Raw genomic sequence first — 23,856 nt, forward strand, 5'->3', positions numbered from 1 at the left:
TTATTATTAGGGGCATGGTGGTGCAGTGGGTTTGGCTGTTGCCTGCTGTGTGGTGGGTCTGGGGTTCAAGCCTTGCTTGGCCTTGGGTGCCTGGCGATGAAAGTAGTGTCCCCCATCCTCCTTGCGCCCCGCTCGGGACAAGCGGTTCTTGACGTTGGTTGGTTGCTATATACTGTGGTAAATTCATGGTAAGCGCCTTTCTCAAGAGTACCACAGCAGGAGGGAATTTCCAAGAGAACAGTAAGGCTACACGCCAATCCTAGGGTTTATATCTCTGCTAAGTAAATGAGGCCACTACTAGCCCCGCGTTTCAAACGCCCGAAAAAACCTCCACGACACCGAAACGCTCCGTCATTAAAAGCCGCCGCACTTCCCATCGCCAGCGTAAACCTCAGGACGCGCCAACAGCCGGGTCACGTGGCCCAAGTGGACCCTCGCGCTTGGTCACGTGCGCGCTGTTTAGTTTCACTTCCGCGTTTCCGACCGGGTGTCTCGCGGTAACGTTTGCCTCCTCAATAAAACACCATGCGACGGGCAGCGGGGGAGCGCTGTTAGCATCTCCTTCGGGTTTCTGTTCGGCTGTACTTTTATAAACCGCTCTGTGTGTAAAAGAGCTGTTGTTGGGGATTCCGTCGCGAGTGATTAGCAGGCTGGCTAACCGGAGGAACTAACTAAGACTTAGTTACAACACAACAACAGCCGTGGTGGTGGTGGTAAATAATAAAAATCGGACATCGGGTTTTTTGGCGCCGTGACGTGAGGCGTGTTCGTCGTCCTTGACGGTAAAGCAGTCTGACGCGGGTAGGTGTGCCACTTAAACTGTGTGTGTTTACACCGCTACTCAATACTCCATGTTCCTCCTTCCTTCCTTCCTGCTCACAAACACTGACAGTGATGTCCAGTTAGTACTTGAATTTTATGAACTAACAGCAGCCTCAGGGTCTTTCAGCAAAGCCTAGTCATCATGGTCCAGTATGGTTGCGTGTCATTCATTGAGTTGTCTGCAGTAGACCGATGAGTCCATCCCTGTGTTTTTCAGGTAGCTGTGTCCACATTGTCCGCTATGCCCGCTGTGCCCCTGGCTCTGAGCTCAGCCGTCCTCCTGGTCCTCTTGGCGGAAGTGGGACACGCCAGCAATGACACGAGTCACTGCAAGCTGATTTCGACGTCGAAAAACTCTCAGGCCGAGAGGGACGCGCTGAGTCGACTGGAGCCTCTCGCCAACAAAACGCGAGTAGATCCGCTCGTCCTGTGCTTAAAGCCACGTGCTCGCTCTCGTCGTGGTGACCGCAGCTCGCTGGCAAACCCCATGATGATGATCCGGCGTCCTCTTTCTTAGCGTTTCTAACCACCTTCGTGTTCTGTTCTCTAACAGTTTCAATGTGACGACCGCCGGCCCGGAACAGTACACCTACTCCTTCAGGGTGTGTGGGAATGCTGGGAAAACGCCAGAGGGGGGTCTGATCCAGATAGATGCCAAGCTTCCCGATAAGGAGACTCTAATTGGGAAATACACGGTCACGCAGGCAGTTGGTGGCAGTGAGTACGGCACTTCCCTTCGTTCCCCCATCTGAGAATGTCACGTGTACCGCAACGCGGGATTTATGATGGCTCAATGAGCTTATACACTGGCACTTCTCTAAGGATTTAGGGATTTTTGAAGATGTAGACGTTTCCCTGATTTTTGTTTTCATTACATTTTTCATCACTCGTCTGTTTTCTAACATTTTTGTTTGTCACTGCGTAAAATCAGTTTGCGTTTCCTCAAGCAGCTTTTAAATGCACTCGAAGCTTAATTCGGCTCACTTCCACAGCGTTTAACGTTTAGTGTGATATTGGAAATCAATAACAAGATGGACAGTTGATAGCATAGTGGTTGGAGCTGCTGCTGCCTTTGGACCCAAACATCGCAGGTTTGAATCTCACCTCCTGCTGTAGTACCCTTGAGCAAGGTACTTCTGCTAAATTGCTCCAGTAAAAATTACCCAGCTGTATAAATGGGTAAATAATTGTAGGTAGATTAATGTTGGCGAAAAGCATCAGTTAAATGAGTAAATGTAAATGTAAGATTAACATTGCATGTGCTTATCAGATGAACTGGTTAGCATTTGGCATAGAATAGGAGCTTGTGGAGACATTTTAATTTAATGTTGCCTAATGTTAATAAAGCATAATGGTATTTTTTTTTTTTAATTTATAATGGCTTCATCTGACATTTGTACAAAGGTTAACACTTAAATGAGACAACTGCATTATGTAGCTTTTCTTGATTGTGATTTAGTGGTGGGGCAGCTGGTAACGTAATGAGTAGATCCACCACCTTGCACTCAAAAGACCGAGTTTCAGTACCTTTTGGCAAGGTACTTACCGTGAATTGCTGCGGTAACAATGAACCACCTGTATAAACTGGTAAATGGCTTACATTGTTAGCCACTTGAGGCATCAATTGAATAAATAACTAGAAGTTTTGGATTTATAAACAAGTTACAAACAGAGGTGCCAGAGATGTGACTTCCACTTGTCTGTATGGATTTATTTACGCATTTCTATACAACTATGTGTACTGGGTGACAGGAGACTGGAAGTCCTGTATCTCCTACCACACACCTTAAAAAAAAGATTTACATGTAATATGGATAAGTCCACTGTAACTGTATAGTTCCTGTGTCATAGGTGACTGGGTGATGCTCATATACATGAATGGATCAGCATATTCAACACACTGTGGCAGCGAGCACAGGAAGGCCATCATCATGATCTCCTGCAGTCCAGGAGTGCTTATGGTAAGAAAAGGGGTCCTGGAGGGAAGCATCACTCTGCTAGAAGAAACTCAGTAATGCAGTGATTTCCACTGAGATTGAACAATTCTAATCACTAAAGTTTTTTTTTTTTTTTTTTTCTCCTCCCCTCTTCCCCCTCCCTGCTCATCTCAGGGGGAATTTTCAATTGTTGTGGAGGAGAGGCAGAGGGAAAATGACTGCTTTTACCTTTTTGAGCTGGACTCAAGTGCTGTCTGTCCGCCTGTTGAATCTAAATTGAGCTTGGGCTCGATATTGCTGATTGTGTAAGTGTAAAATTATTTGCCTAAATAGTTTGTGCTTTACAGCTACATTTTCTTTAAATGATTACAAGTGCACAGGAAGTTTATTCTGTCAGTATTGATGATTTGTGGTAAGCGTGGCGTAATGTTTTTCTTTTCTTCCCCCAGTGGTTTCTCCTGCTTGGCAGTGTACTTAATTAGTGGATTTTTGTATCAGCGGCTAGTTGTTGGAGCCAAAGGAATGGAACAATTTCCCAACTATGCTTTCTGGCAGGAAATAGGCAACTTGACTGCTGTGAGTTTGCGGCCGTATGTCCATATGCAGTCCTTCACTGCACTTGTCCCAGTGATGTGTGTTTGTGCAGGGTCATTTGTTTAACTTCTTCCTCCATGCATCCTTCAGGATGGGTGTGACTTTGTCTGTCGTTCTCGTGGGAGTCGTGAGGAGCCACCTACGTACAGAGGTGTGGCATCTGAGCCCCTGGGGGAGGAGCCTGAAGAGAGAGATGATCATTTACTTCCCATGTGAACTTGCTGTATTAATTTTGCAGTGTTTGTTATATCGTCCATATGTTTTTTTTAAGAAATTCAGAGATGAAAGTGAGAATCCAAACAGTCAAAATTCACTGGGAAAAAAAAAAAAAATTGTAACTGTAGAACCTCCTTTCAAACTTATTTTTAGGTTACAGTGCAACATTGTGCATTTTTGATACAGTTGACATGCCTGATGTAATTTACAAAAGATGCACAATATAGACAGGAATAGGGGAAAAATAAGTTCTATTCTATGCTCTTACATTGAATTTAGTACTGCTCTGACCAAATATAATTTTACAAACTTCCACAAATGTTTTTGAAAGTTACTGCAGCATAATATGTTGAGAACAATAGTAATTGTAGTACTGTATTGTGTTTTCAACAGAAAAGGGAGAGCACTAAAGGTTTGCAGGAAAACTGCTGTATAGAACTGTTTAATTCCTTTATTTCTTATGCTTGATGTACGTATTGATACATTTTGCTCTATCCTTACATTTTGGATTGTACATGTTTTAAAGCCAGGCCTCCAGTCTAGTTTGATTCAGCACTCAGATTCATATGAATACTTATGAGAAACCACAGTACAACACTGATACACAGTAGTCGGCAAAAACCCGGTGTTGTGCTTCAGCTTGGTGAGATTTGTGAAATTAGTTTTTAGTTTTGCTGTTTGCTTTGGAGAAATGAAAGATGAATGTTTTGTTTTCAGCTGATATTAGAAAACATGAATAAAGTATTCATTTGATTAAAGATTTGTGTTGATGCACTGTGGGAAAGCCACAAAGACAACTTTCTCTACAATGTTTACCGTCGTTGATTTAGCAGATGCTTTTCTCCAAAGCGACGTTAATGGACAGTCTAGTTGTATCAGTCCACACCTTACTGACCCAAGGTGACTTACAATGCTGGACGCACCACTTGCAGTGAGTCACATCCATACATCAGTGAAACACACTTTCTGTTTATCACACACTATGGGTGATTTTAGAATCACTAATCAACCAGAACAACATGTCTTTGGACTGTGTCCAATGAGTAATTATGTCTTCTGTAAAGTGAGTCAGTGTGACCTACTTAAAGGCCCTGGTCCACATAAGCCTCCCATCTTTCTGAAAGAAAAAAAGATGAGCAAAACTAAAAAACAGTAACAGTTTCCCGTTTTAACTGAGGTCTACATTCTGCACTGCTTCCATGTCTTTAATTGTATTAACAGCAGCCTATGTGCAATGCACATTAGTATATCTGCTAATTGCTACATTTATAGGTTTTACATTGTCTTTGTCCATTCTCATCTTGTCCTCGCTTTGCTTTGTTACTGCTTCTGTGCTGTATAAAGTACTTGTTTTTTTTTTCTCCTCGCAGCCCCCTCCCAGCCAGTTAAATGTGTACAGGGCTCAGAGCTCCTTCTCATAAAAATAACGATATACCAGAAAGTAAATTAAAAAAATAAAAGTGACTATCATTTAGCTCAAGTGAGACTTCAGCACAGTAGACAAGTCCATTGCCATTCTTTCCTATTTTTTCTTTCAGTAATGTTATTACCGGTAGTTCAGTTCCCAAAGCAGTCATAGCAGTAGTCTCCTGTTTTCAGAGATTTACATTCTGCAGTCTCCATGTCTGTAACTTTTAATAGGATGTGTAATGCGCAATAAGTATATCTGCTAATTGCTAAATTTATGATCTTTGCATTCTACTATGACATTTTAACTATTTCATGGAGTATGAAGATAAATTTGATTTTTTTTCTTTCCAAGGGTTTAGAAAACTCATCAAATTAAATTGAGAAATGTATTTCAGCTATGACTTTCCCAACAGTACCATGTTTTGAAGGAAGAAAAAGGTATTCTTTTGTTCCTGACCTGTTTTTAGGATGGCACTCGTGTGTATTGTTTCAAAGTTTGCCCATGAACCCGTCTCACGTGCTGAACTGGTTTAAATGAGCAATTAGAAAATACTTCTAGCATTTCTATATCATGTTTACTCAACATATCTCTCTGTCCCTTTGGTACATTTCAAATACAGGTTCATACACAAATTGAAAATTCAGGTTTTAAAAGTATTAGCTGTTGTTAAACTATAAGGTAAGTAGGGTGAGAAGGGGGTGCGGGCCTGCTCTGTGGTGGGTCTGAGGTTCAAGTCCTGCCTGGGGTGCCTTGCGGTAGACTGGTGTTCCCTTCCCTTCCTGCCTTGCGACCTGTGTTGCTGGGTTAGGCTCTGGATCACCGCGACCCCACTTGGGACAAACAGTTGTGGGCTCTGTGTGTGTGTGTGTGTTTGTGTGTGTGTATATATGGTAACTATTCATTTGACACATGTAAACTGTTTTTAGAAGCGGTAACTATTCAAAGCACAAACTTCTTAAAACTCTAAAGAAGTTCAAATTTAAAAATTCCATTTAGTGAATAGGTTTTTGTTTTTAAATTCCATAGCAAGATAAAATGAGTCCTGTTGACAACTGAACGAAGGGTAGCAAGTGTAAAGAGAAATCATGTAAATAGAAATGTTCCTGTAAACCTCACAGTAACATTTAGAAAAAAATCATTTTGTCAAAAGTGTTATATATAAAAATAACACTGTAATGTTGTTGGCACAGGGCATAAAAACCCGTATAAAATGTACAGCCAAGTCTACGTATCCTATTAAAGCAAATCCTTGAAGTGTACAGCGTTATTTAATCATGTGAAGCGTTCACAAAGGCCTCATATTATGAATATAACCTTCTTTAGGGTTTAAGAAGAAACGTCGAGAACCGGCTTCTTCCATTAAGCGCCCAGGAAGGTATGGCGCTATGTGACGTCATCTTTCAGCGCCGGAAAAGGAAAAGCGCGCACAGATGGAGGCGGGGCTGAGCTGCGCTCGTCCGTCAGCAGTCGCCGATCTTTATGTTATTGGGGCTGCTGTGGCGGAACACTTGCAAACGTAAATAAACGGCTGCAGGCAACTTAGTGCAACGAAAGGAAAATAGACGTATGTATGCGCAGAGCTCGAGGCTTTATGGGGACATATTGCATTTTATTAGTCAAAGAGAGCGACAGATTGTGCATCACGCTAGACAAGAATTCGGACCGTTTTTTTTTTTTTTTTTGCGTGAAAAAAAGCGCCGCAGCGTTTGACCACCAGGTGGTCACTACTACAGATCAGACGTGTTCTTCCATGATTTTTACACAACGTGTGCAGCACCCAGTCTTAGTTTGCGGGTGTGCACCCTGTCAGGGCTCATTCTGTTAGCATTCAAAATTGCAGACTGAACGTTGTTGTGATAATTACAGTTTTCCTTGAAGCAACGCTCCGTATGCAGCATGGCAGTCGCGGTTACTGACTGGGGGGGAAAAAGAAGAGGGCCTTATTTAATATTTGCCTCTTCTCGGACTATCAGCTCTGTCTGTGGGGAATGGAATGAATGTAGGGAAATAGAGCAAAAGTGGAAAGTAGTAAGTTGTTACCAGTTGGGCTTTGTTACAGTCTGGCTACAAGGATCATGTGAAGTGGAGTTGCTCTGCTACACTTTATTTTAACTCTCTTCACTGCATCGAACAAAATACCTCGACTCTTTCAGTGAGTGTGCGGTTTTGCACACCTAACAGTTTTACTGCAAATGCTTGTTTTTACTGTAGACCTTCTCTTAGTTTAGTAGAATTTTACCTCAAGTCCATGGTAGTGCCTACTGAGCCGCCCTGATTTATTTTAGGGGTGGGGCACATTATTATACATTATATAGTTAACATATAATATGTGTGTACAATATATAGCAATGAAAAAGAATTATTAAAGATAATATTTAAAGGTTTTTCTCATGGTAAGCTTGGGGGTTTTTTTGGTTCGGGGCTGTCTGATACTGTACTGGTTGCAGCTGCTGTCTTTGGATCGGAAGGTTGTCGGTTCAAATTTCACCTAGGGCTGCAGTACCCTTGAGCAAGGCGTTTGCGCCAAAATTGCGCCGGTGAATAGCTGTAGGCAGCGCAATGTTGTATGTTGCTTTGGGGCAAAGTGTCAGCTAAACAAATAATTGGAGACAGCTGGTAGAGTAGTGGTTAGCGCTGCTACTTTTGGATCCACAGGTTCGATTCCCCACCTCTGGCTGTAGTACCCTTGAGCAAGGTACTTACCCTAAATTGCTCCAGTAAAACTACACAGCTGTATAAATGGGTAAATAATTGTAACCTTAACATTGTAAGTCGCTTTGGAGAAACGCGTCAGCTAAATGAGCGAATGTAACTTGTTCATGTCCTGTTGTGTTGTGCAAATTTGATTGACAGCTTTGTTGTCCAATTAGGATGGAGACGGATGGCGACCAGAACTCGGGGTCTGCCAATGGGAATGCTCCATCAGGGGGGAATTCTCGCCCCCCTCAAATATCTCAAATGTCTTTGTATGAAAGACAGGCCGTTCAGGTCAGTTTGAGCTGCTCTCTTGTGTCCACGGATTCCTCGTCCCCGCTACCCCCTGTGCTGCTTAGGATTCCTCCACACACAGTTTTAGTAGTGTTAAATAACTTCTAATACTGCATAAATGGCTGTGATTTTTTTTTATTGAACCCTGCAAGTTATTGTAGAGTAGTGCCGTGATACCCGTAGCGTGATTCTTTTTAAAAAATATTTTACTAGTGTTATAAAACAACATATAAAGAAGATGACTACTTGACCCAAATTTCAAAATGGCGGAGATGATCTTCTCTTTGTAACATTGGTGTTCTCCACCCATAGGCTCTCCAGGCGCTCCAGAGGCAACCTAATGCAGCCCAGTACTTTCAGCAGTTGATGCTGCAGCAGCAGATTAACAATGCCCAGCTCCAGAACCTGGCTGCTGTCCAACAGGTACCAGAACTGTCGCACGGCGATACATGAACACCTGAGCCTTCGCTGCTGGCCTCCAGCAGATTGTTGTGTAACTGTTTACATTTCGAGGCTTCACATTGTGTGTACCATTATAGAACTTTTACATTATTAGGTACATTATGTTAGGACTGTTTCTCACTCGACTAAAGAAGTTATTCGCAGCGACTTACTGTATTGTCTGCCGGTTCAGCAGACAAATTTAATGGAGCACTTAATTCTTTTATTGTGTAGACATCTTGGGACTTGATACAGCAATCTTCAGGCTACACATCCGCTTCGGATTACTAATCCACTTCAAGTGCACAGTACAGGCGGTCCCCGATTTACGATGGTTCGACTTACGATTTTTCGTTTCGTTTTACGTTGGTGAGCTGGCGTAGACATCCAGTAGAAACCGTACTTCGGATTTAGATTTTGTTTCCCGGACAAGTGATATGCGGTGCGGTACTCTCTCGCAATTCTGGGCAGCGGCAGCGATCCGCATCGCCCAGTCTGTGATGCAGAGGTCTATTAGATGTATTAAATCCATTTTCGACTTACGATGGGTTTCGCAGAACGTAACCCCATCGTAACTTGGGGACCACCTGTACTGGTTGGCCTGAACTTCCTGCGTACCTAATTTGCTAGCTGTGATGTACTTTTTTGATTTATTATTCTTTTTTTTTTTTCTTTTTTTCCCCCCCCATGCTTCTCACTCCCTCCCAGGCTACTCTGGCTGCCAGTCGACAGTCCAGTTCTCCCAGCAACAGTGTTTCTCAAGCCACCAGCGCCGCTCACTGCACTGTATGTCAGTGTTTCTGTTGTTAGGTAGTTAGCGCACCCCTTATTAGGAAGGCGGTTGCTTAATCATGTTAAGGGGTGTCACAATGTTGCAACTGTTATACATCATATTTTTGATGTTTCAAATGGAAAAATTATGTGAACGATTTAAGGTTTAGATTTGTTTGATTCTAAAATACTAATTTAAAAGTAAAAAAAGAAAATACAACCCTTTTGAATAGTCTTGGCGATGATGTGAAAGCTTAAAAGTTATATGTAATTGGTTTAAATATTGCATTTCTATTGCAGGTGAATTCAAGTTCTTCAGGAGGAGGGACTATGAATAATCCCCGACCTCTTGGTCCTGCCTCCTCCGCAACATCATCGGCCATTAGCCAGTCAGTACTGTTGGGTGGAAACACAGCTGGCCAAGGACAGATGTACCTGAGAGTGAGTCTTTCTCACAGTTGCACTTTCTTTTTCTTGGAGGTTCTAAGGGTTTTACAGAAATTTTATATTAATCTGATTTGGCAAATCACAAACTGTGCTATTGTAGTTTGAAAAAGCTTGAAGCTTTTTTTTTATTTGAATATTTGAAACATTTACTTCCTGATTACCCTTTTTTGTCAGGTGAATCGTTCCCTTAGGGCACCTCTGTCTTCGCAACTCATCTTTATGCCGGGGGGTACAGCAACTGCTACTGTGGCCGCTGTTGCCCAGCAACAGCCTCAGCAGCAACAACACCATCAGCAACAGGAAGTTACTCCCACCTCTTCCAGTAACCAAACAGATAGTGACCAGGTATGTACATCACTTTTATTGTCAAGAATGACCATTCTTTGTAAAACTTGAATTTCAAAATGTATGTTTAACAATAGGTTTTATTCCATTATAGCTATTTTAATTTTATCAAGCATGCTCTAATGTGAAGATACATCTCTGGCAGAGGGAGGAGGTTTCAGATTAAGGATTTAATTTAGCTTATTTGTAGGAAGTGAGGTGATATCCTGTTAAAAGAGAATTTATTTTCCTCAATCAGTGTTCTTTAAGCCTTTTTTTTTTTTTTTTCTTTTCCCCCCCCAGGTGCAGAATCTGGCCGTACGGTGTGCCTCCAGTCCTCGAGTAGCGGGAGTGAAGACAGAATGTCCTGACCGAAAAGACACAGGTAGAGAGTGAGGGAAAAGTGCTAATAATAACCTAAGCTTAGAAAAGCTTGATATCCCATTAAAACTATTAACTAAACACTATTTGTAATAATAAAATGTATTCCAAGCATTTCCAAGTGTTTATTTTAGGAGAAGGTGAAATTTGGATGTATTTCCGTTGGAAGTGTTAATGGTCCCCCCCATTATTAACCTTTATCTTTTCTTTTGTTCTCAGCCGCCTACTCTATTGTTCAGCAACCACAGCAGCAACAGCAGCAGTTCCCCCAGTCCACGCAGCAGACCACAGCACAGCAGATGCAGCCACAGCAAATCCACAACAAATTGCCCTCTTACACCCAGCCAACCACTCCCACTCTTCCTAGTTTAAACCTTAAAACTGGCAACCAGTCTAACATGGCCCCTCCTGCAGCACCTTCCCTCCCACCTTCATCCTCCCCTTCTCCCTCCCTCCCCCTCTCTCAACTGCTTCTCTCTCCATCCGGTTTCTGTCAGGCACGAGCCGTCACAACGGTGACTTCAGCCACCACAGCAACACACATCCTTGTATCTACTTCAAACAGCCCTACTCCCTCCCAAGGCTATGCCGTTGCATCTGCAGGCCCTAAACCTAGCATTAATGCTCAGACGTTGGTGGTTCAGCCACTGCAGCAGTCCAACACTAATATCAGCTCTGAAAAAATAGGTCACAGTTCTGGCCCGGTTCCCATACAGCCGAAAACTGTCCAAGGTCTACGTTTGCCCCTACAGCTCCCTCCGAAACACCCACCACCCATTCTTCCTGCCCCGTCAAACAGTACCCAGTCTAGTGCCTCTCCCCTGCCTCCTCATGTCCCAGTTCAGCTGGTGGGTGCCAGGCAGGGTTCGCTGGGAGGCTCTCAGGGTATTGGTCTGGCTCAGGCCCGGAGCTGCTGTGCACAGGAAAATGGGACTGTGAATAACTCTAATAATTCCAATGTCGTTACAATGGTAACTTCCATGGCAGCAGGAAGTGGAGCGGGGATGGGTGGATGTACAGGTGTAAAGGCACCCCAAACTGCCTTGCCATTGACCCAGGTATCTCAGATCCACCTTCCTGCTAATCAGGGTCCAGTACTAAATGCAAATCGTTCCTCGACTTCTACCTCCTCTTCACCATCCCCTAATTCTTCCAATCCTGGCCTCTCACTTCCTCATCCATCGGATATACAGAGTTCTGCCTCAACTGTAGTGCCTCCCAGTGGTGATCCAGAGTATGTACAGTCTGTACAGACACAGGTGAGTAGAATACAAAATGTAGTTTCCGTGTGTGATAGTTGAATAATTGCTTGTGTACCCATGTGTCCAGCCTGTGCATATGTCGCTCCCATTTTTTTTTTTGCTTTATTCTCAAGGGGAAGCCTGTTGTTGGCTCTCTGAAGAGGAAATCTGAGTCTGATTCCAGTGTGCCAGCCACAGGCCCTGCCCCTCTTTGCTCACCCCCTCTGAGAGAGATATCGGCACCGGACCCTGCCGCAGCTGTTGATGAAGGCAAGAGATTCAGTACCATGGCTATGCCTGTTCATCATTGTTCATGCCTGCGCTAATGATCTCTTTCCATTCCATTTATAATAATTTCTTTCATGTATTTTAATATTGTTATCTTTTGAATAAGAGCTGAATGACTAAATGTAAATAAATTTTGTTAATTCTAAAATCATGTGTGGCTCAATGTTAGAATTTAGGAGATTAATATGATTCTTTTTTTCTCTTTTACCCTTCAGCCCCTGACACTGCCTCGGCCTCCACCCAGGCACTCTCTTTGTCTCGAGCAGGAGGTGGGCATGGGGAAAGGGCCCCCCCACCACAGGCAGTTGTCAAACCTCAGGTCCTCACTCACCTGATAGAGGGCTTTGTCATCCAGGAAGGAGCAGAACCCTTTCCTGTAAGTACTTCTTCAGGGCAAGATAACACCTGGCATTAACCTGTATTGTGGCTGCTGTGTACCTAGAGGTTTAAAAAAAGAAAACTTTAATCTCTCCCAACCAAATGCTGATCAACAGGTGACGGGTCCAGTGAAAGAACGCTCTAGTGGGCCGATCTCTGTGGCAGTCCCTCCTGCTGGTCAGTCAGAATCTGAGGCTCCGGCAGGTGTGTTAAGTTTCAGTATCATAGGAGACATATCAGTGAAAATGCTTGATTTCACACATACTCTTATCCCGTTTTACAAGTATAATACATTTATTCATTTAGCAGACGCTTTTGTCCAAAGCGACGTACATATCAGCAAAAGTCCAATTTATGCATTACATTAAGAGAAAGAGACATAGCTGCAGACATGTGACTCAAGTAAACCTAGTTTGTTGCCTACTACTTGCTGCACCAAGGTTCATCGTTCAAGCATTAAGGAAACCATTCTGGGCTTCTTTGTGATGCAAACGAAGGCACGGAGCGCAAGCGACATTAGAGCCACCACACTAGCCTCGAAAGTGAGGAGTGTAGGGTGGCTCTGAGGTCACTTGTGTTCATAGTGTTTTCCTCACATTCTGAAAGAGCTTGGTGTGGTTGCTCCTAATGATAATGATATTCCTCTGTGTTATAGCATTGATGCAGTTCTGAGGTTTTTTTTTTTTTTTAAAACTGTAGTCATTTTTCCTGATCTTTGGGTATGTAGTTAGCAAATCAAATTCAAGGTACAAGTTTCACGTACTCAGAAAAGCAAATTTTCATAAGCCTGGGAACTGGGTATGTTCTTATGTGGGTGCTAATTCTTAATTTTCTTTTATTACGAAGCTGGGTTTGGGGATCCCCAAGTTCCTTGGCTTGTGTTGTTCTTTTAATGTACATGAGCTATAACTTTCTCTCCCTCTCTCGATCTGCCAGTAATGAAGTGTGAATACTGTGAGAATTTTGCTCCAGCCTCTCAGTTCAGGGGCTCCAAGCGATTCTGCTCTATGACTTGCGCCAAGAGGTACAGCCAAAACTTGGTATTTCATTATTAATGCTGTTTTTGAGATGAAGTCATTTTCAGAGTGATTATTTCTAGAGTCAGTTGCCATTGTTGCACTTCGGCAAATGATCAAATATAGGCTGAACTTTTGTTACACTATAGGTTATGCCTAACAGAATTGTACAGAGTCTAGCATAGTGAAACCTAATCAGGGAAAGTGACTGAGCTTATTGGAAAGTTAAAAGTCACTTTTTTTCTTTCAGTGGAGTTCATGCCTGGTGCGTATTCTAAGTGGAAGATGTCAGCCAATGACCTAAATGGTGCGAAATGCCACTCGTTTTCCTCTGTGTTACCAAAATGCTAAGTGTTGTCAGTTTCCCTTCCATGGCAGATACAACGTGAGCTGCAGCCATCAATTTCGTTCACGCCGTGGCCGGGCTCCCCGAGGAGCTGCTGGTGGTCCTGGAGGCCAAGAAGGCATCCTAAGACGCCGAGGTCCTCGCAGGAGCAGTTCAGAAATTGCCTGTGCCAAAATAACCGGGAGACACTTGCCTGTCAAGGTAAGGGAGAGTATACTTGAATCCCAACTTAGAGATGTGTTACAAATCACTGCATCACAGTTTATAAAATCTAAAGAGTACAACTTAATGCCTTGACTAAGGTTAGATTCCGTTAAGAACATCAAACAAAAAGTTAAAATGAAATGAACATTTGCTGTAATACTTATTTATCAATTTCAAAGAATTTCAGCTGCTCAAACAGCACAGGTTGTCAGTGTTCCTCTGTAGCGGAAACTTTGAGCAAGAAGCAGGATACAGTGCAATTCTTCCTGTTTATCTTTTATTGACATTTTTGACAATTAAAATTAAGTTTACATTAAAATGACTAAATATTCTTCACAACCACCTATTTAGTGTATTGTGTTCTGCATTATTCATGTAAGACAGTGTTTTATTGCTTGTGCACATCAGGTGCCACAGGAGGATGAAACAGTCAAGTAGAGAAAATAGTGTATGCTGCAGTGTGATGGATGAGGAAGTATTTAAAAGTGTTTCACCATAAATACCAGATGTGTCGTGTGTCTCGTTTGTGACTCAGAACAACGTTTAAACGTTTGTGGATGGGACCGGATCAATACATAACGTTTTAACATGTTTGCAACATCTGGTTACTTTCAGTGTGCAGTCAAAAAACTGCAATAATAGGCACATGTCTCTATTATTTACTGGGTAGTTTTTGTAAAAGTCTCAGATATAACTATAATAAATTAATATGTTGGCTGGAAATTGGCTTGAGAAGTCGCTCACCACCATCCCCTCCCAACGCATACACAGTGCCATTTGTGTTTCTGTCCTATCTGAGTGCGTTCTGCAAAAATCCAGGTAATTTTTATATTCTGCAACAGAAAAAAATTAGAAATGGGAAGAAAATGCAATTAAATATAAACAAACTGGGAAGTATGAATCTTCAAAATTCTTGTAGCCAATGTCTGTACACATTTTTGTTAACATTTACAGATGACGACAAAGTTCCTTCTGCAGTGTCCCCCCCCCCCCACAGTCCTGTGCCTTAAAGGCATTGTGTTTGGCCTGCTGATACCAGTTGGCTTGGCAGAGTGTTTTTCATACCACAGTTCACACTGCTGTGTAGTAGAGCTTGTGCTGTTAGGAGCAGTGGTGTCTTTCTCACTGCTGGAAGTGACAAACCTGCAGATGTCTGACAGCTCTGCAGGAGGTGTTTCTACAGAAACTAGCAAGATTACCTTGACAGACTTCACCTCGCCTAGTGCTGGTTTTGGGTCACAGTCTGCAGATCTGTCTCAGTCTGCAGATAACATAGGTCTGGCCCCCACCCTTGCTTTCAGCTGTGAGCTTTAAGGCCACCTTGCTCTTTTACACAGATGTGGTATTTGCACTAATCCTAGGATTGTTCATTGCTTGCGAACTCCTTTTGTCACATCACAAACCCCTTCCTGGGTTCTCAGTGTCGTTCAGAGTCCAGTCGGTCTGAAGATGTATCCAGCTGCGAGGAGGAGGAAGACTCCCTGTCCTTATCTCCTGGATCCTCCTTCTCCTGTCCTCGCCAAGCACACTGCGGGCCCTCTCTAGATGGCCCGGCCCCTGGTGGTCTTCCATTGGAAGGTGCCCAGTTCCTGTCTGGCAAACCGTCCCACTGGACCGTAGAAGAAGTGTGTCAGTTTATCTCCTCCCTGCAAGGTCGGCATGCTTTGCTCCCTCATATGAAATCCTCAGGTTTTCATTTAATAGTGATCTTTATTCCTTCTGCAGTTATATTAAATGTAGTAGCTACTGTAATAACGTAACACTTTTTTCCCTGTTAGAAATGGAAACTGAGGATGGTGTGGGGTGTATATTTATCACTTTTAAAAGCCTCTGTAAGAAATTAGGGGTTTTGGTGGGCCAGGACCTGGGTCTGAATGTGTTGCGTTTTCTTGCCAGGCTGTGAGGACCTGGCAGGTCAGTTCCTCTCCCAGGAGATTGATGGCCAAGCCTTGCTGCTGCTGAGGGAGGAACACCTCATGTCCACCATGAACATCAAACTGGGGCCAGCTCTCAAGATCTGCGCCTCCATCAACAACCTGAGGGACTGAGGGGCTGAGACAGCGGGGTAGGGCTCATGGGAAAAGGGACGTGAGAGTGACACAGGGCGGGGGCAGGCTCACTTCAGCAGCCATTGAAAGTGCTTTCTACATGTTTCGTGAAGGTGGATCTGCTGTGTATGATGGCAGAATAGCAGGGTTCTCAGTTTGTATTTGCGAGAGGGGGAGTCAGGAGAAAACTGTGAATGAGAACAAAATATAATCACATGCTTCACTGTCTCTGTGCATATGCAATGAAAGAGCGTAATTATCATTATTAGTTAGCTGACTAAAATGACAGTATATCTACGTCAAGGAAGTCAAAGTTGCCTTTTCACTGTTTCAGTGGTGCTTTAGTGAAGTAACATAGTGTTAGACTTGAAAATAGCAATACCAGAGTCCTCTTTTCCAAAGTAAACAATAAAACAGTGTTGCCCATCATTCCATATGTCGCTGGGTAGTTTTTGTCTTAAAATGGAGTTCAGACCAATTTTGACTCCAAGCAGATCAAACTAATTATACAGAAGTACGAATTTACTGCCAGAATGCATTTTTGAGGTCTGGTTTATAGTTATTTTAATCTACAACTATTACTAAAACAGTATTTTTGTTATTTTTGCAGTTCTGATTTATGAAGATTATTCTATCATTAGTCTTCTGCAAAAGTTATCTGCTTGTTGATCAGTCTATGCTTATAGTTCTAGAAATAAAAACTATTAATGGACATGTGTGAAGAGTAATTTCTTATGCAGATCAACTGCCTGAGACTTTTCTACATAGTCAGGTCTATGATTCTTCGTATTTTAGATTTTTCTATTTTATTAAAATACCAGTTACTGAACTTTAAGCATTTAGAATTATGTCTTATAGCATTAATCCTAACACCAAATAATATTAGAATACATCCAAATTGTGTTAAATATTCATTCATTTTATCATTTGTGATATATTTAATTAAAACATCACTGCATGCTCACAAAATGCAAAATACACTACTGGGATCATCACCAGATCTTTTTATTTGAGATAATTTGTAAAGCATGGAGCAGCGCTCTTCCCTGCTGTCAAATTCAGTGCCCCTTTCCAGTTGTAGTGCAAATTACTTGGTTTTAACAAGTGTTTTAAAGACAGCATTATGGAAATGGCTTCGACTGGCTCGAGCGGAAGAGACCAACGGTCCCATCAAGCAACAGCCTCCAGAAACAGGTTTGCCTCAATAGTGACATTCAACAGAACAAAGCCATGTGTGTGTCTTACAACACCCGAAGAAACCATTATCGCACCCCCGGCACTGGACCGTGCAGCGAAGGCCACTGAACTCGTCCACAGCGGACTGGTTGCATGGCACTTTCGCTTAGGCTTTCATTTAAAGAACGTTACCGCAATTAACGGACAGTACAGCCACAAAAGTCTTCTAAGCAGAAAAATGTCACCAGTTGCATATAAGCTATGATACATATTCCCTTTTTCATAATTTAGCAAGTATTATTACTCCTGCAATACACATTTGTAATGAAGATATTGATCCACATACATATATAGACACACTATACACACACATCCATGTACCTGCTTGTTTATGGATATGGTCAGTCTAAATTCTCTGGTTTCCATCAGCCTTATACATTTAGCAATAATGCTAAGTCCAGCTCTCAGAGAATACTGTAATGGATGCTTTCACCATAACCTGCCTCATGCAGGTAGCGTTCGACGTTGATGGGTTCAGAAACCCGCAGGACTACGCTGTCGTTGGCGGTGTTCTGTCCCGACTGCAGCTTCCGAATCACCTCGGGCAGCGTGGCACGGTCGTGTTCTTTCCACTGGCAACAGTTTTTGATGATGGAGTAACTGAGAAGAAGCAAGGAAACGGTCTCCTCGTTATGAGTCACGTTTGTGATTGTTATGCAGTATATCAATGTGTAATTTGAATTTATTTTTTTTTGAAGTGGTTTCTGTGATCACGTGTATTTACAGTGAGTTGGAGCAGTTGGCTGGCCTCTTCAGGGTTTTTCCCCTCTGAAGGAACTGCAGCAGCTCAGTCACAGAGACATTTGCGAAAGGGACATCCCCTGTGAAAGATGAGGGGAAAACAGACCTCCCATAAAATGCCCGAAATTTCTCGAAAACATACGACGTTGTGAACCTGCCCTAGAAGAGCTGACACAGTGCTGCTTGAAAGTATGTGAACCCCTTGTGTCCCTTGGTTTTGCCGCGAAATGGGTATTTGATGAGAGGCAGACTTTCTCATCCGACACAATAGGTGTGTAATGGCCAATTCCACATGTCGCTTTAGAGGAAATCGTGCATGTAGGAGAAACATGGAAGTGGTGTAGGTGCAAAAATAACCGAACCTCAAGTTGCACTGGAAAAACCAACTAGGTACATAGAATCAGGAATGTAAATCATAATCATCTATTCATTTCATAGTTTAATGCTGAGATTTTATGAGTTTATTTTAATATGAACGTTGGTGCATATGGTGAAAAACTGTACCTAAGAGTCATATCTGCAGCTATGTCTCTTTCTCCTAATGTAATGCACAAATTGTATTTTCCAGGAGATGTACGTCGCTTTGGAGAAAAGCGTCTGCTAAATGGAAAAAAATTTAAAATTTTATGCAAGAGTATAAAACGACCAATCGACATACAAATTTCTCCTTCTGTTGATGTAATGCACTTTCTGTATTGTCGTGCAATGCATGTTGCTTTGGAGAAAAGCATCTACTAAGTGAACGAATGTAGATGTAAATGCAGTAGAGTTCACATGCTTTTGAGCAGCACTGCATATATGACTTTTGTAAACCTTTTCTTTTCCACTTCTTGAATTTCTATGGATATTTGTGTTTTTTTTTTCATGCATGCTTATGGCCATTCCCCACACTGGCACAGCCTTATGATGAAAGAGAAAAAAATACATTCAGCAGCTGTTAAATATTAAGTTTCTGTATGATTAATTGATGTAATATGACTTTTGGGAAATATTTAAAAATCTTCATAAAATTGTACTGATTTTTTTATATCCAGTATAAGCAAAGTAACGCAAACTGGAAATGTTGCAAAACAAAGTAAAACTAAATGGAATGTTGTATCCAAGGGCAAATCTGATCAGCATCATTCTTCATGTGATCCTCACATTTTTGTGCAGGTTCCAAACATTCACTGATTTTTCAGCAGAGATCACTACACGTGCTCGACATTTTACACATGCCGACTTCATCGAAAACCAGTCAGCTTTTCCAAGTCTTGCTGAATGTGTGATTCAAAGCACGGCTGGAAAGCACACGCTAAAATGATAGCGACAAGGAGACCTTTGCTTACCAAGGGTCACCATTTCATAGAGCAAGGCGCCAAAAGACCAACTGTGAAGAAGAAAAAAAAAAAAAGAGATTTAAGGAGCTTGTTAAAACTGGAGCTCTCGGAGATTCGCCGCGACGCTCTTAAACACACGACTTCGCGGCAGCGTCGGAGTCACATACACGTCACTGCCCGCCGTGGGACTCTTCCGGGCCAGCACCTCGGGGGCCTGCCATTTCTTCATCCCAGAATCCTCATGGGGAGTCAGTCCCTGAGACTTGCGGAAGGCACTGCCCAGTCCCCACAGCTTGGCTGTCAGCTGCTCGCTGACCAGTACGCTACGAGCACAGATGTTGCCATGCAGAACGTTCTTTTTGTGGAGGTAATCCTGGATTGGGAAGAACACGGTGGCGGAACATGACAGGGGCAGAGGGTCGGATGGGTCTGCTGAGGAAGGGGAGAGTCGCACTCACCAGCGCAGAAGCCACTTGCGCTGCCATGGTGAAAATGCGCTTCTCCGTCATGTCACATGGGACCTCCTGACCCACGTGGTCCTGCCAAAAAGATAAATGGACATAGTTTATAGCTGACAGCCTCCATGAGTCAAGTAGCAGTGTTTGACCAAAAGCAGAGCAAAGGAGGTTAAGTCTCCGGGCTCGAAACGGCCCAGTCCACACCTCTCGGCACCTCCAGAGGAAGCCCAGCAGGTCTCTGTTTCCCATCTCTTCCACAACCGTGACGAGCGGAGCGTTCAGCGAGACGATACCCAGCACGGACAGCAAGAATGGGTGCGGCCCCAGCTGGGACAGGAAGGAGGCGAAGGCAAGGAAGGACTGGCGTTCTCTGGCGTTTGCGGAGTCTGAGGTCGAAAGATCGAAAGACATTTTTGCCCGAAGGCTAAAGGAACGTACTCTGTGCAGCATGACATTACTTTGTATTTACATCCAGCAGTGATAGTACCAGTTGAAACAAGCTCGACTACCTTGTCCTATTTAACTTGGGTACTCTTGGGTCAATAGTGTACTCAACTTGTGTGTTTTAGCACAACACATTTCACAGCGGAAAGAAAGCCTGAAAAACAAGTTTGGTTCTTCTGCTATCAAAAATCTCAGCAATGGGTCCATTGTGGTTTCAAAGTGCTCTTCCAAAGCTACATCTGGCAGAGGCAGAGGACCAAGTGACGCAAGGACAAGCAGTATAGTTAGCGTGGACTGTGTTCCTATGCCGGTGCTCATCACCTTTGAGAACTCTCAGAACCACATTTCTGTTGTCCATCTTTGCCCGATACAGAGAGACAGAATCATCAGCTTTCATCGAGAAGGTCAGCGGGAGTGCGGAGACTCGGTTGAAGGACTCTGGCAGTCTCTGTCTGGGCAATTCCGGGAGAGCAGGTATGGGGGCAGGGCTCACGTGATTAGGTGTGGTAAAAGTGGAGTATGAGGGGCCATCCAAGGCAATGGTCTCATGCTCTAATGGGTCCAACCCTCTGGGAGCTGTGAAACAGAACAGAGCGAGGTTAGGTACATACATTCATGAATGCATATGTATAACATGGGCTTTCCAACAATCCGATACATCTGTGCAAATATGAAGAAGCTCCAAGTTGACAACCATTAGCAGCATTACCTTCAATGCCATGCAGAGTTCTCTTGGACCTCTGAGATTGGAGCCCATTAGTTGCGGTATGGGGCTTTACTTTCTCTGGGCAGAAGTGCAGCAGGAGCAGGGCGACCAGTATTACAAAGAAGATTGCGAGTAGGACCACGGGCACCACGATCACTTCCTGCTCATAGACGGCAATCTCTGAGGACAAAGGAGAGATGGCTGACTCGGATGACCCACAGAAATACAGTACAAAATGTGGACGAGACAGACTAAAGAGCTCGACCTATGGAGAGATTCACTCACCGCATAAAGTATCGCCAGTTTTACACCGATAACCTGTGGAATTGACAGTTGCCATCCTGGAGCTGAAACACAGATACAGGTACGGTACATACAAGGGATACCAGCATCCAACCACAACTTGCACAAGTTGCTGTTTGAGTCCCAACACAGTAGGAGACTGGCAAAGAAACCAGAACTGCCCTGAATACAAAGGAGTGCAATGTAGGAGTTGGATGTATGGATATATGGATGAGTGACCCATTGTAAGTCGTGTATCTAGCAGTGTAAGTCACCTTGGTGAATAAGGTGTGTGGGCTGGTAACACTACGTAGAGTTCATTGGAAGTTGCTTTGGAGAAAAGCATCTGCTAAAAAAATAAATGTAAATCAGTTTGTTCACTTTTCACACTACAAGAGAAAGACTACACTTGCTGTGTGTTGAGAACTGTGAGCCTTTTCTTTCGACAGGCAGCAGGTGACAATTAGCATATAGTAAAATATTATCGAGAAAGCCTAGAATTTCCTAGACTGCAGGGGTAATTCACTCCTTCTTGGGCTGTCTACTGTCACGCAAGACAGCACCTTGTTCAAGCAATGAACCAGTGGAAGGGATTCGGAGAGATTCTCATTTCTCTATTACAGGCGCTCCTCAACTTACGATGGTTCAACTTATGATTTTTCGACTTTACGATGTACTTTGAATTTTGATTTTTTTCCCGGGCAAGCGATCTGCGGTGTGATACTCTCTCGCGAGGCTGGGCAGCGGCAGCGATCCGCACCTCCCAGTCTGTCACACGGTCGCTGTACAGAGACTGTTTCTACGTTGTGTTTTGTGCATCCATAATGTCATGGAAACGCTCATCTGTGTCTCCTGCTACTGGTGGGAAGAAGAAGAGGAGGGCAATGACTCTTGAGAAGAAACTCAAGATAATTGCCCAGCATGAAGACGGCAAGCCCGTAATGGCCATCGAACGTATGGTAGGATATGATGTTCGGTAGGTTAGGTGTATTAAACGCATTTTCGACTTACGGTATTTTCAACTTACGATGGGTTTTGCGGAACGCAACTCCATCATAAATAGGGGACCACCTGTATTTTTTTCCTGCTTTTTCAGTTTTCATCAATCACTTGTCAAATGCAGGGTCTTGGTGATCCACAGCCTAGAATGAAGGTACGGGCACAAGGCCAGTCCATCACAGGGCAATCACATGTACACATTCGGTCACAGATACACACGCTACAGGTAATTTAGAGTCACCAGTTCACCTAAAGTGCATGTCTTAGGAGTGTGCTTGGAAACTGGAGCACCCAGAATAAACACACAAACGCAGGGATGACACGCAAACTTGAGCCAGGCTCGAACCCACAGCAGAACACACAGCCCAGGTTCTAAAGTAACAAAAAATCCATGAGCGTAACACACACACGTTGTCTGAAACCGCTCGTCTCAATCGGGGTTGCAGCGAACCAGAGCCTAACCCGGCCGCACAGGTCGTAAGGCTGGAATGGGGAAGGGACATACCCAGGATGGGACGCCAGTCCATCGCAGGACACCCCAAGAGGGACTCGAACCCCAGACCCCGCGGAAAGCAGGACCCGGTCAAACCCGCTGCACCACCACACCCCCAGCCATGAGTGCAACTCAAAGGCAAATTGCGATGAACACAAGTTGATGGAAAATCAGAAGTACAATCTCTACCAGCACGACACCGATCATCCATCTCCAAATACATGGGAAAAGTACAGTAAAAACCAAATACAAGAGAATCAGACTCCACGTCACATCAAAGGCACACGATGGACCCGAAACGACTATGTTTGTGCCAGTTTCCTAGAGAATGGACTGGTTCCTAAAGATATTGAACAGATGCCGGTCTATTGTAGATGCAGATAACAAGATACCCCCACGGCAGACAGGTGACCCAACCTGCTTCACAGACCTACGTGATAAGCCCACGACACGTCTACATCAGCATTGCAGGATAAAATGTACCAGGCATTGTTTCGAATGAAACTTGTTTTGAAAATGGTGGTAAAGTTGACATCAGTGTTGCAGCCACATAACCTGCTGTGCAACATTTTTTTGCTCCTTAACACTGACAACACAGGAACACGCGCTGTTACTCTTCACTTTGCCAGGGAAATTAACACCCAGAGTCCATGTTACACAAAGTCTCATGTACCAGTAGAGGGTTCAAGAAGACTAGCCACCTTACCTCAAACACTGTCTTTGATGCTGTAGGAAAGACCCAACATTTAGAACTTTTTAATCACATTCATGTTTTTTCCATTCCTTCCAGTCCCAGAGACAGCAAAGACCTTGATTTCCACTGCTCTCTTCAGTCTCGAACTGGCGCAGTTTGTCGGTCTTCTGTGCACTAAATAACGTGACTCGTTCTTTCTGTTTGTCTTGGTCACACCTTCACTAGCGACTCCACTTAGTCCCACCCTTTTCATCTGCTCTCCCTCTTTCTCCCTCCGCAAGTGCGGTTTTACAGGTTTTTTTTTTTTTATTTCATTTAAAGTATTGTAGCTCCAGTCTAGTGGCTGTGCCTAGAGTTCAACGTCCCCATCTGACGGAAAAGAGCAGTAGCAGGCTGATGTCCCTTTCTACTCAGCGCTGCCAGTGTGGAAAAAGGACAAAGCCTCCCTTCCTCCTGCTTCTGTAAAACAGGTCCTTCCACTTTTGTTTCCATTCTCTCCCTCTAGTGAAAATAACTCACATATTCTTGCTATATCCACCTGTCTTACATCCTGACCAGCTTCCTCCCAGACTTGACATTCCGGCTCTTAAAGTATTTGCCTTTACGTCACCGCTACCACGTCCGAGTCATG

General features: G+C 43.6%; 3 protein-coding genes across 6 annotated transcripts; 2 read left to right on the forward strand and 1 right to left on the reverse strand.

Moving 5' to 3' along the window:
• The first annotated feature begins 472 nt into the window (after positions 1 to 472).
• m6pr (mannose-6-phosphate receptor (cation dependent)) lies at positions 473 to 3,662 on the forward strand. The gene is made up of 7 exons (XM_018736174.1): positions 473 to 801; positions 1,040 to 1,230; positions 1,376 to 1,539; positions 2,674 to 2,783; positions 2,934 to 3,064; positions 3,209 to 3,335; positions 3,444 to 3,662. The coding sequence occupies exons 2-7, from the start codon at positions 1,064 to 1,066 to the stop codon at positions 3,567 to 3,569; spliced, it is 825 nt and encodes a 274-aa protein (XP_018591690.1). The 5' UTR covers positions 473 to 801; positions 1,040 to 1,063; the 3' UTR covers positions 3,570 to 3,662.
• Positions 3,663 to 6,418: 2,756 nt separating this feature from the next.
• phc1 (polyhomeotic homolog 1) lies at positions 6,419 to 16,501 on the forward strand. 3 transcript variants are annotated; one of them, XM_018735673.2, is made up of 15 exons: positions 6,419 to 6,544; positions 7,851 to 7,968; positions 8,281 to 8,391; positions 9,118 to 9,195; positions 9,481 to 9,621; positions 9,802 to 9,972; positions 10,255 to 10,336; positions 10,552 to 11,591; positions 11,708 to 11,843; positions 12,077 to 12,237; positions 12,356 to 12,443; positions 13,176 to 13,263; positions 13,634 to 13,802; positions 15,227 to 15,458; positions 15,702 to 16,500. In XM_018735673.2, exons 2-15 carry the CDS (start codon positions 7,852 to 7,854, stop codon positions 15,851 to 15,853), a joined length of 2,766 nt encoding a protein of 921 aa, XP_018591189.2. In that variant the 5' UTR covers positions 6,419 to 6,544; position 7,851; the 3' UTR covers positions 15,854 to 16,500. The 3 variants fall into 3 exon arrangements, with proteins under 3 accessions (XP_018591189.2, XP_018591196.2, XP_018591203.2); XM_018735680.2 differs by having other exon boundaries at positions 6,425 to 6,496; positions 15,702 to 16,501; XM_018735687.2 differs by lacking the exon at positions 6,419 to 6,544 and adding an exon at positions 7,005 to 7,132 and having other exon boundaries at positions 15,702 to 16,501.
• A 341-nt stretch (positions 16,502 to 16,842) lies between these two features.
• On the reverse strand, positions 16,843 to 23,843 carry styk1b (serine/threonine/tyrosine kinase 1b). Of its 2 annotated transcripts, XM_018735960.2 has the most exons (11): positions 23,238 to 23,843; positions 22,067 to 22,181; positions 21,043 to 21,104; positions 20,761 to 20,937; positions 20,373 to 20,627; positions 19,812 to 19,993; positions 19,608 to 19,688; positions 19,317 to 19,522; positions 19,159 to 19,199; positions 17,814 to 17,910; positions 16,843 to 17,689 (listed from the first exon to the last, which is right to left on the reverse strand). In XM_018735960.2, the coding sequence occupies exons 3-11, from the start codon at positions 21,095 to 21,097 to the stop codon at positions 17,494 to 17,496; spliced, it is 1,290 nt and encodes a 429-aa protein (XP_018591476.1). In that variant the 5' UTR covers positions 21,098 to 21,104; positions 22,067 to 22,181; positions 23,238 to 23,843; the 3' UTR covers positions 16,843 to 17,493. The 2 variants fall into 2 exon arrangements, with proteins under 2 accessions (XP_018591476.1, XP_018591467.1); XM_018735951.2 differs by lacking the exon at positions 22,067 to 22,181.
• Between the last annotated feature and the right edge of the window lie 13 nt (positions 23,844 to 23,856).

The sequence above is a fragment of the Scleropages formosus genome, chromosome 18 (genome assembly GCF_900964775.1).
Source record: "Scleropages formosus chromosome 18, fSclFor1.1, whole genome shotgun sequence".
NCBI classification, from domain to species: domain Eukaryota; kingdom Metazoa; phylum Chordata; class Actinopteri; order Osteoglossiformes; family Osteoglossidae; genus Scleropages; species Scleropages formosus.